Here is an 11,734-nt window from a genome sequence, read left to right as displayed (position 1 = left end):
CAAGGAGGGAAGAGACAGGGTGCTACTAATTAACTTACAGGGATCCTTTCTGCTTTATAGTAGTACTTGAGGTCAAAAGGGTCAGGAAACCCAAAATCAGAAGCTAGTTCGTGTGAGTAAGCTGGACCGGACCCCTCACCGGCTGGGCTCTTGAAGAGCTGCAGTTTGCAACCTTTACTCGACCATTTTGCACTGATCAGAGGCTTCAGTTTGGCATTCACATAACCCGACCCCGAAGAGAAACATTCGCTGGCTACCACAACAACCATCTGCTCCAGCACCCGCCCTCTCTCCGCGAGGAACTTGAGGAAAACAACCTCGCTTCTCGACCCTCGGAACTCGTAGAAAAACACCTTCTTCATGCTCTGCACAACACATTTAATGGGGCCGCCCTCCTGCCAGAACTTGATGTTCACCTTGCCAGTGGGCTCTTCATCAACGCTGGACTGCAGATGAAATCGGCACATAGATAGTTCAGTAGTACATATTAACATATCATGCAGCAGCAGGCCATCAATCATAGACCTCAGGAGCAGATGCTAGATATATAGGCAGCCACTAACTAGTGTTACCAAATTGCCAATGCAGCAAGTGTATCTAGTATTGCAAAATCATAAAACCAATTTTACCTGAACATGGAGCGTCTCCAGGTTAGGAAAGCATCTGAGGAAACCAGGCACTTTCTTGACAGCATTGCGGACACCGAACTGCACCTCTATGGCCAAAATCTGTACACTAGGGACAATGCTCCCCTTTGTTCCAGCCTGCAATGCACCCAAGGACAGATAAACAAATTGAGATCATAGATTGGGTGTATAAATAACTGACACAACACAGCTACACATGCAAATCAGATTAGGAATAATGCTCTCCTTGTTCTCAGCTTGCAAATGCACATATATTGACATCGAAACTAATTCAGATAAACTAATTGGGATGATTGATTGGGACTATTATTAATTGACACAGCACAGCTACGCATGCAAATCAACTTAGGGATAATCCTCTCCTTGTTCCCCAGCCTGCAAATGCACATATATATATTCACATCGAATTACTCTAATTCAGATCACATATTGACATAGCAGGTCCACACATGTAAATCAGATTAGAATTGCAAGCGAGCTGCATAACACGATGACGGTGTTTCCAATCCCCAACTCTTGCTCTCCTGGCTGAAGATATCCCAGCACACGCAGGTTTGGTGCACGCCCAATCTTGATCCTGGAAGAGCAGTTGATGCGGGAGGTAGTCGTAGGCGAAATAGAGGAAGAGCTTTATGCCGAGGTCCAGCATCTCGGGGTCCTCGCCGTCGCGCTCCATCCTGGCGAGCATACGGCTTCTGGAGGTGCCGATGATGAACTGCGGGTCGTCCATGGCCGCCGGTGGGGCGGAGGGGTGACGGCGAGGATTTTGGTCTTGCGGAGTAGCGAAGGATGATTGAGGAATGGAGGCGAGGGTTTCGTCGTATTGGGCCAAACGGCTGAATCAGGTCTCTCCTGGGCCCATGAGACAGCTTCTCTTCAATTCCAACGTCTGAATCAGTTTGTGGCAATTACCACATTCCAAATACACCATGCGCTTGCATTTACACTGTAGCCCCTTTTTTTCCTAAAAAAAATGCAATGTGCAGTGCAGTTCCGTGGACAGGGATGCAAGAGCCGACCATCCAACTGCATCCCCTAAACACCCGTCTAGGTCCAGTCAATTTGAATTTCAAATGCATAGCGCCCGATCATAACCAAAAACAGACCAACGTTCATAGTTTTTACATGCCCGATCACAAAAGTATCTCAGTTCGGTGGATTTTTTGCCATGCTTGACTGGCTATCCGAGCATCCACGCCCACCTCCTTCCAACCCCCTGCCCCCCTCCTTCATTCAAGTGCTTGACATATTGAAATGAAGGTTTTTGCACAATCATCCTTGCATCGTCATCCAACTCCTCCATCTTCAAGGCCAACATCCTTCGACATCTTTGAATGTTGTGAAGAGGCCGTGATCTCAACCTTCTCTTCAAGCCTGGTTTTCTTCTCTTTGAGCTTGGGCTTCTTGTCGGCCACCACCGTCAAGATGTTAAACCTCTAGGCCAGGAAGGTGTGTATATGGACGATGATGACGCGGTGCCCCGCGTCCCCGCCCGCCCCCTACACCCCTTCCGCTGCCACCCTTCTTTTTGAGTGGAGCCTCCTTTGCCTTATGTTTGAGGCGGTGTGCTTGTCGTGCCGCCGAGTTTATCTTTCAGGCAGCCGCATTTGCCGGATCCTCCACCTCTGCAGTCTCCATAACTTTTCATACAAGTCAATGCGGCGACGACGGTGAAAAAGGGCGGGGATTAGGGTCGAGAGCGGTGGGATGGTACCGGAGAGGGTTGAGAAGGGGGGGGTACCGAAACAGTGCGGCCAACTCCAAACGCACGAGCTCCGCCTCTGGTTTGGGTGGACCATGGATGTCAGGGTCGTACGTGGAGGGTGTCTGTACTCCTGCAAAGCCCCCTGGTTTTCTTTTTGGTTTGCGGGAAAACGGATACCCGGACTGGTCCACGGACAAAAGTGGGACACCATTAAATGGCTTGCGGCCTCCGGACAGCTCGGTCCGAACACTTGGGGTTTGAAGGTCTGTGTTGGAGATGCCCTAATTGCCATGGAATTGGTATTAGATGTCTAGGGTGTGTGTGAATTTGTTGTTCTGACAAGAGTCTCTTGAACATGATGTGGTTGCTGGATCTCTCTAGAAAACCAGTGAAATCACCATGCCTCGCAATCTCACACTAGCACACGTGCAGTCCAGGTGAAAAAGAACGGAATTGCAATTGACAACCATATTTTTTGGCCATCACAATTTTTGTTTAAAAATGCGTAAGTGCTAATTTAGTAACAATTTTCAATGTTGGATGCTAAATATTTGCCAAGAACTAGTGTAGTAAACTGCCACGCGAATAATACCAAAATTGCCATGTATACCAGGGCAAAATGATCATAGTATGTAAAGCTGGTATGAAATTGCTATGTGATTGTGTAACAGTATACTACATGCATGATATTTCCCAGGTTTGATAAGAAACAATTGATTTAGTAAAACAAATGTTTAGAAGAAAAAAATCGGTATCGATCACATGGTGGATTCAGTACATGATGTGCGGACCGTTCTGCTCATATCCAATCCAGCTATATATCTATAAACTCTTCCTCTTCGGGATCGGAATCTATGAGCTGCTGCTCATCTGTGTCCGCGGGGCCGACGAGCTGCTCGCCATGGGCTAAGAAGCCTATGACGCGATCGAGCTCCTCTTCGGCCACGTCATCCGTGAACTGCTCCGGCGGCGCCGACGATCTGACGAAGCTGAAGCACTCCATGATGTCACACCGGCACGTCGGGCACGTCGGCGCCCGGTGGAACCACGTCAGGATGCACCCAGTGTGGAAGGCATGGGAGCACGGCAGCGCGACGGTCTCCTCGTCCCAGCTGGCATCCTCGTCCACCATGCAGATGGCGCACGGCTCGCCGGACTCACGGCGGCGCTTTCGGCCCGTCACCGGAGCACCGACAGCCTCGGTCTTCGCGGCGGCGGCGGCGGCCTCTTTGCACGCGAGGAGGGGCGCCTTGGGCTCGCTGTAGACCAGGGTTACCCGGAGCTCGGGCATGTGGACGTCGAAGTGGAGGCTCGGGGCAACGTACTCGATCTTCTCGCGGGCGTACTCCTCGCGGACGTACTCGATCTCCTCGCGGACGTACTCGACGATGGCGATGACTATGTCGAGGGGCGTGCGGTCGGTGGAGGAATCCATCCAGTTGTCGGCGGCGAGGTCGTACTCGGCGGTCGCCGGCGCCTCGGCGAGCATACTGTGGATGAGTTCGCTGCAGGCGTCCAGGCTGCGGAGGACGGCGGAGTCGCGGACCCGTACCCGGTGGTCGAGCGCCCTGGCGACGCGGTCGGTGGCCACGCCGAAGTAACGGCCGCCGACGCCGCGCAGCTCGTGGGACAGGATCAGGTCGCTGCGGAGGCGCACGGAGCACGGCTGGCCGCTCGGCTTGGGCTCGACTGAGATGCTGTCTTTCCCGCAGAAACGGACGTGGGTCTCCGTCGCCGCCGCCGGGTGCGGCCACGGCGGCAGTACCGCTGCCATGGATGCCGCCGAATCTGTGTATGCAGAGCAAAGGGCCAGCTGAAGAAAGAACAGGTGCAGGGTTCACCGCACCTATTATGGTGCAGGCCCAATCAATGCATTCCACGTGTGCTAGTAGGCCCGTACTTCATTATTAACTCTTTTAATCTTTCGATTAATCTCCATCCTCTCTTCAATTCCATGCAAACAGGTCGGATCACACGGCAAGATACTCCTGTCATGACGACCTCCGCCGTCTTCACCCAGCACACATCTGGACGAACTTCCCTAATACTCCAATCTTCGCGACTACAACGTGCTGCATCTTTTGATGGGCATGTGCTCACTGCTCAGGGCATGCAGGCACTTTTACATGCCGTCGACGTGAGCACACACTCTTCGATGGTATTGATCAAATGATCCATCACGTTGTTTTCTCGTCAGATCAGATTCCAGCCGGCCAGTACTTTTGATTGTCTGACGGCAAGATTGTTCAGAGCACAACGAGCGGGTTAGCAAGCATGCCGTACCGTAACCTAGGTCTCGTAGGGTCCTCGAGCACGCACACGTCCTGGCCGATGAAGATTAGCTATTTAGCTGCTGCATGGACAAACAGCGATGGAGATTTGCAACAGAGAATAAACAATCCAAACTATTTCATAAGAGATTTGCAAGTTTGGAATTGCAGCAGAGAGAATAAACAACAAATAAGTTAGATATAGTACAGAGAGTTTGGCAGGAAAGCGATCCATTGAAGGATTAATTAAAGAATGAATTAATTAATTGCTTGGGCCTACAAACATACGTGGCATGTGCTCATTGGGCCTGCACCATAATAGGTGCGGTGACCCCTGCACCTGAGCCGAACCCACTGAATTGGAGTCGGAGTCGGAGCCGTGCCGCGTGGCAGGCAGAGTCCTTTGTTGCTATTTAAACGCAGTGAGCACAACGAGCGACCAGGTATGTGGGCCGGCCCACTTGAGGTTCCTACACGTCCCACAAGACCTGGTTTTGGGAACCTTTGGGTTCCTGCACCAGTTTTTTTTTTTTTGGTTTCTTTTTAGTTTCTTCATTATTCTTTTCAAGTTCAAGTTTCGTTTCAAAAATTTCAAAGATGTCGAATACACGGGGATTCCGCCAAAGTGATCCCACATCACCTTATTTATTCCTGATTGCAGCAGAAGGTTTATCTTGCTCATTGAAGGCACGAAGCTCGGATGAAAATGTGAAGGTGAACCATCTACTCTTCGCCGCTGCTTGTCTGCTGATGTTTAAAGCAAATGTTGAGGCGGCCAATACCATGAAAGACACCATACAAAGATATTGTGGTGCATCAGGACAGCGAGTTAATTAAGCCAAGTTGGGCATTTTCTTATTCGTAAAAAAAAAAGTAGTTGGGCATTTTCTTCAGGACTAGGGAGGATCGGTTGGAAAACACAAGTGCACATTCAAACACCAAAGAAACAAGTAAGGAATTCCATTCCAACAGAAGATGTGTGGAATCACAGGAATATGGCTGAAACGGATAATATTTGTCCCATCTGCAAGAAAGTAAGCTATCTGACTGATCTGTCACTTATTCCACGAAAGAAGGTCAATACTACTGCCCAACAATCTCCTCCACATTCTGTTAGGAGAAGATGCTGAGACCATCGGAAAAAAAATAAAAGGGGAGAAGATGCTGAGAGCTTTCATAAAATCCATGTTGATGCGGCGATACTCAGGGATGAGACAAGGGGATCAATATCAACAGTTTGTCGAGATCATGACGGGAACTACGTTGGGGCGTCGGCGTTGGTTTTTCAGGGAATGAACGAACCTGAAGTCTTGGAAGGTTTGGCAGTAAGAGAAGCTTCCACTGTTGCAGAGGATCTAAATGTTATGAAAATTCAAGTTCTGACGGACTGTAAGGCGACGCTGAATCACCTACAGTCATAGTATAAGGGGCCTAGTTCTATTATCATCAATGATATCAAAGATAGAATGAGGCTCTTTGAGGATGCATGTGTGGAGCATGTAGGAAGAGATTCAAATCTAGAAGCACATAATTTAGCTAAAGCTGCCTTGCCATTGCAACTCGGGCGCCATCTGTGGCTGTTAGACCCCCCTGATATTGTATCCCAAGTTATGCTATTATCTAATAAAATGTGGTGATACCACTAAAAGAAAAAGGAGCTCTCATTTACGTGGCTCTACTCTTTGGACATCAGGAACAAGAAAATACAGGAAAAACAAATGAAAATTAAGTATCCCAGCCCAACACGAATGAGTGTAAAAATATACTATACTGAATAATGTTGAAATATTCCTTTGACAAAAGAACTCATTAAGTCCTGGTATTCCTCCAAATAATAAACTAAAAAAAACATGAAAAAATCTGCAGGATTTTTTTTTCAAGAGTGGCATACCATATTTTTACAGAAGGCAGCATATTGATTTACAAAAGAGTCCTTGGCAATTGCTATGCAATGCCACTGACTACAATAACTGGTGCATGTTTTATAAATTTTGGGAAAACATGATGATTGGATACATATATTAGCCGTTCGTCAGTCCTTTGCCCTTTAACGCAGAATAAGGTGAAGGCTCACTGAACAGACTTTCAAAGGAACAGACATAGAAACTGGTGTGCCAATATTTTGTCTAATTCGAACTGCTACCACACAAGACTTGACTTGGCAAAACAACATCATCATGCAGAAATTCAGGTCCCAATAGTAACAGTAGTCTTGCAGCACAAGAGGCAAGAGGCAAGAGGCAAGAGGCAGGGTACTACTAATTACCTTACAGAGAGATCCTTTCTGCTTCATAGTAGTAGTTGAGATCAAAAGGATCAGCAACCTCAAAATCCGAAGCTATTTCGTGGCAGTAAGCTGGACCTCCCACGTTGTCGAGTGGGCTCTTGAAAAGCTCTACTTTGCAAGCTTTGTTGCTCCATTTTGCACTGATCAGAGGCTTCAGCTTCGCATTCACATTGTCCCCTGAGGAGAAACACTCACTGGCCACCACAACAACCATCTGCTCCAGCACCCGACCTCTCTCCGCGATGAACTTGAGGAAAGCAACCTCGCTTCTCAACCCCTGGAACTCGTAGAAAAACACCTTCTTGATGCTCTGCACGACGCATTTCATGGGACCGCCCTCCTGCCAGAACTTCAGATTGACCTTGCCATTGGGCTCTTCATCGATGCGGGACTGCAGATGAAATCGACGCATACATAGTTCAGGACATATAATTAAGCTGCTTCATTCATAGTTCTGACCATGCTAGATATGTAGGCACTAACTAGTACTGCAAAATTGCCAATGCAGCAAGCATACGTATCTAGTTAAGTTAACCAATTTTACCTGGACATGGAGCGTCTCCAGGTTAGGGAAGCATCTGAGAAAGCCTGGCACTTTCTTGACAGCACTACGAACACCGAATCGCACCTCTATGGCCAATATCTGCACACTAAGGGCAATCTTCTCCTTGCTCCCAGCCTGCAATGCACCCAAGGAACTAAGTCATTCATAGATTGGCATTATTAATCGTGCATCACAGGTACGCATGCAAATTTAATTAGGATCGTACCACGCAGACCTCCAGCTCTTGCTCTCCTGGCTGAAGATATCCCAGCACACGCAGGTTAGGTGCACGCCCAATCTTGATCGTGGCAGTGTCGCCCTCAGTAACGTCGGTGTCCCGCTGGAAGAGCCTCTCCAGGCGAGGGGCATCCACCACTTCGATGTCCTCCAAGCAGGTAAAGCCCAGCTGAAGACACCGCAGGCTTTGGCTGACGAGGCGGAGGCGCACTCCGGTCTGGCTTCCCATGAGGACGAGGAACTCCAGGACGGGGCTTCTTTCAAGCATGAAGGCCAGATCACGGTCCTCCATGACACAGAAGCACAGACCGAGCTCCTTGAGATTGGGGAATCTGGCGCCGCGCGGCACGGCAGCGGTGTCCGGCAGCCTCCAGACGCCGAGGTAGAGGCGGGTGAGGGTGGAGCAGCTGAAAAGCGTGGCGGGGAGGCGCAGGTCTATCGGCCAAGGCCGGTTGACAAAGATGAGTTCCTGGACCCCCTTGGCGACGAGGATGTCGAGCCAGCGCGACATCTCGCCCCGGTGCTCCTCCATGGTGGTGCGGGTGAGGTGGACGCAGCGGAAGGGGCCCGGGTGCGCCGCGAGGACGCGGGACACCGCGGCGGTGACGGCGCGGGGAGAGGGAGCGCCGATGACGAGCTGCCCGCGCGCGCCGCCGTCCGGGAGCAGGTGGCTGTCGACGAGAGTGAGGGGCACCGAGCGCCAAAGGGGGCGCCAGCGCGAGGCGAGGGCGGCGGTGCGCGCGGCGTCCTTGGCGGGGAGGCGGGAGATGATGTCGCGGAGGACCACATCGGGGAGGCAGCTGATGCGGTCGACGCCGTCGGGGACCCAGGACGCGCCGGCGAGCGAGAGGGTGGCGGTGGGGGAGACGGGCGGGTCCGGGAGGTAGTCGTACACGACGTGGAGCAGCAGGTTTGTGCCGGCGTCCAGCGTCCCCGGGTCCAAGCCGTCGCGCTCCAAGCCGGCGAGCATGTCGCTCCTGCTGACGCCGATCATCGGGTCCATGGCCGCCGGTGGAGGGGAAAAGGGGGGCGACGGCGGCGAGGGTTTGGTCCGTGGTGGAGTGAGTGGGGGCGAGGAATGGGGGGCGAGCTGCTTCGGAGGGTTCGGCTGGGCCAAATGTCGGAAGCAGCTATCTTCTTGGCCCATGAAACAGCATCCATCACCCTCAATTGTGTTTTGTTTTCTGAAACAGAATTGATTCAATTTGGATGACTTCCTCCATAATGAAATCATGATACAGTTTGGCTTAAAACATATGCTGATCCGGTTCTAAAGCACCACTTGCTTCAATATAATTTGTGTAGTTTGCATTTCGCACATTTTCCATTGCATCTCGTATTAGAGAAAACCGAGGCACAATCAGCCAACGTATACACGAGCATTTATGCACTAGTGGAGAAATGACTAGTCACAATTTTTGTTGGTGGCGTGCCATTTTCCATCAACGCAAATGGGTGGCTACCACACCCATCTTCCGCACATGCACACCTACCGGCTGCCTCCGAGCCGCCGCGAAAATCCTACATCTATGAAGAGCTACGTACCACTTTACGTAAACTTCCTAACAACTACCCCCCCCCCCCCCTCCCAAATCCGTCGGATTTTCTAAACCCACGGGGAAATCGGCAGACATAGTAGCAACAAAGAATAACATTTCAGCAGCAAAAAGAGCATATTTCAGTAGCATAACTTGACAAATTTCAGTACAATACAATAGTACATGGTTCGGCAGATACAAGGAGCATATTTCAGCTGCATAACTTGAGCAAAAATAACAATAACATCAGCTACAAGGGCATTTTTTAGCACAATACAATACCCCATTTTAGCAATAAAGATAAGCATATTGCAGCAACAAACAGGAGCATACTTTGCCGCATATTGTCGGGTTTCAGGTTCGGGGACTACCGAAACGGGTGTAAACCCACAAAACACGCCAGGTTGCATAATATGCCCAATAACAACCCCGCTGGGATGAAAAGAAGCCCGTCCCCGTCCCCTAATAGGGTAAAAAACCGCGGGGATGCAGATTTCGGAGCCCCATTGCCATCTTGAGTCATGATCGCGCTCGACCTTGCAGAAGCTACAGCGGAGTCCGGGACACAAGGGCCCAATGATGCTACTTCAGCGAGTGGTCGGAGCGGTCAGACTCGCTACCTGCATCGCAGAGTGCACTGCTCAAGAGGCAGGGCTTGAGCGTGCCCTCCCTTACCGGCACCAACATGAAGGACGAGGGCCGTTGTCTTTGCTTTCATGTTCTCTGGCGGTCTGGGCGCCGTCGTCGCACCAACGTCTACATCAGCGCGCTCACTACCATCAACATTCCATAGATATTGAAACTCGATCAAACATTTAAAACGCCAAAATTCGGATCAAATCCATGGACGCGATGTCTCGTTCTGTATGCCCGGGGCCCACCAATCAATACAAATGCATGCCCAACTTTGTTTCTCGTAGTTGGTCAAGCAATTCTACTCCTTAATTTGTTTCATGAGCTAGACTAGAAAAGACAGAGAGCAAAATATATATTTTGAATTTTGCAAACGTGGTACATGTGCGAATTATTCAGTAATTCCTAGACTTGGTACAAGCACGCCGTGCTACATCAACGTCGTGCTACATTAAATCGGTTGCTCTCTATCATGGTTATCATGGTGCGCCAGCTCCGACAAACACACATAAGTCTCTTCGGAGCATGCACCGGCAGCCGTTGCAGCACCAACGACATGGCAAAAGTAATGTCCTTGTGCCGCTGCCCAGGGGAGTGCATGCTTTCCTCGTACAATGCAACATGCCCTATGATTATGGTTTTAGGGGCAACAAAACCAGTGGCATCCACAAGGTTTTCAATATCACGAGTCGCTGGGTCATATGCGCAAAGCTTGAAGTGCGATAAGGAAAAGGTGGTAAGATGTGCTTCTGTGAAGAGGATGCGCCGGCCATTGTCGATCGTGGCAACTGAGCTGATTCCGTACGGGTTGTACATGAACTCGTAGGCCACGGGTGACACGGTGTCCAGGTCTATTTGACAATGCAAATCCCAGGTGCCAGCTTCATGCCGGCGCAATAGCCAGAGGTGATAGCGTCGTGGCTGCCCGTTGCGTATGTCTGCACAGAGGAGGCACGGGCATCCGTCAAGCTCCGTTAAATGCTGCTTTTCCATAAGGTGATCATTTTTCTCGCAGGTAAGCGGTGACGGCAGTGCCATTGTCCCAAATTTTTCGTTATCAAGGGAGAAGAATAAGATGTTCTCCTGGGGCGGTAACTCTAGGTTCGGCTGGGCTAGCCAATAGATATGTCCATGCGCGAAGACGCTTCTATCATATCTGTTTGCCCAGCCAGCTGGTTTCTCATGGGTGCCTCCCTTCGGCGGTCTCCAGAGCCCCGTGGAATTCACCACATAGATCTCGCATCCGGCAGATGCGGGAAGCTTCTCCCTGGGATTACAACCGCGGTAGTAGATGCGCACAACTTTGTGCTTCCTGGTGCACGAGTCATAGCCAAGCCTTAAGCTGGCATAGCGATGATAATTCGACTCCATGTGTTCTCGGCCGCCCGTCGGCCGTCCTTCCGGGAGGGCTGCCATTTGACCGGTGGACGGGTTGCACACATAGTAAATGTCCGAGGCGGTAACTTGGAGGATGACGAGGCCGCGGCATGGCCGTGTAACCAGGCGCGGGACATGGTGGCCTGTAGTATTGTATGAGAAGTGGTCGGGCGCGAGATCCCGCGGGATCTCCATAAGCGTTGCACCGCCGGGGTGCTCCGGCGACCACATGTGCATCTCGGGTACATGGTGGGCCGAGTCTTGTCCTTGTAGGAAGAGGATCTTGGGGCAGCTGCGGCGGTTGGCCAGCCGGAAGTGGCGATCGGCGAAGCCCTCCGATGAGAGCGCGGCGGCCCATGCGCGGGAGAGGCAGCGGCACCTGTGCGCTGACTTCGCCGGTAGCCGCGCCAGGATGTCCTCTATGAGATGGTCCGGTAGCACAGGCCATGGCTCCGCCGCCATAGCTTTCAAGTTTGCACGCATCAACAATTGAGGC

At 50.9% G+C, this 11,734-nt stretch overlaps 1 protein-coding gene across 2 annotated transcripts; it reads right to left on the bottom strand.

Moving 5' to 3' along the window:
- Positions 1–6,288: 6,288 nt before the first annotated feature.
- Positions 6,289–8,787, bottom strand: LOC123066398 (F-box/FBD/LRR-repeat protein At1g13570). 2 transcript variants are annotated; one of them, XM_044489482.1, is made up of 3 exons: positions 7,680–8,787; positions 7,454–7,588; positions 6,289–7,300 (listed from the first exon to the last, which is right to left on the bottom strand). In XM_044489482.1, exons 1-3 carry the CDS (start codon positions 8,691–8,693, stop codon positions 6,890–6,892), a joined length of 1,560 nt encoding a protein of 519 aa, XP_044345417.1. In that variant the 5' UTR covers positions 8,694–8,787; the 3' UTR covers positions 6,289–6,889. The 2 variants fall into 2 exon arrangements, with proteins under 2 accessions (XP_044345417.1, XP_044345418.1); XM_044489483.1 differs by having other exon boundaries at positions 7,689–8,787.
- Between the last annotated feature and the right edge of the window lie 2,947 nt (positions 8,788–11,734).

The sequence above is a fragment of the Triticum aestivum genome, chromosome 3B (assembly GCF_018294505.1).
Source record: "Triticum aestivum cultivar Chinese Spring chromosome 3B, IWGSC CS RefSeq v2.1, whole genome shotgun sequence".
NCBI classification, from domain to species: Eukaryota; Viridiplantae; Streptophyta; class Magnoliopsida; order Poales; family Poaceae; genus Triticum; species Triticum aestivum.
This window is presented reverse-complemented; position numbering and strand designations above follow the sequence as displayed.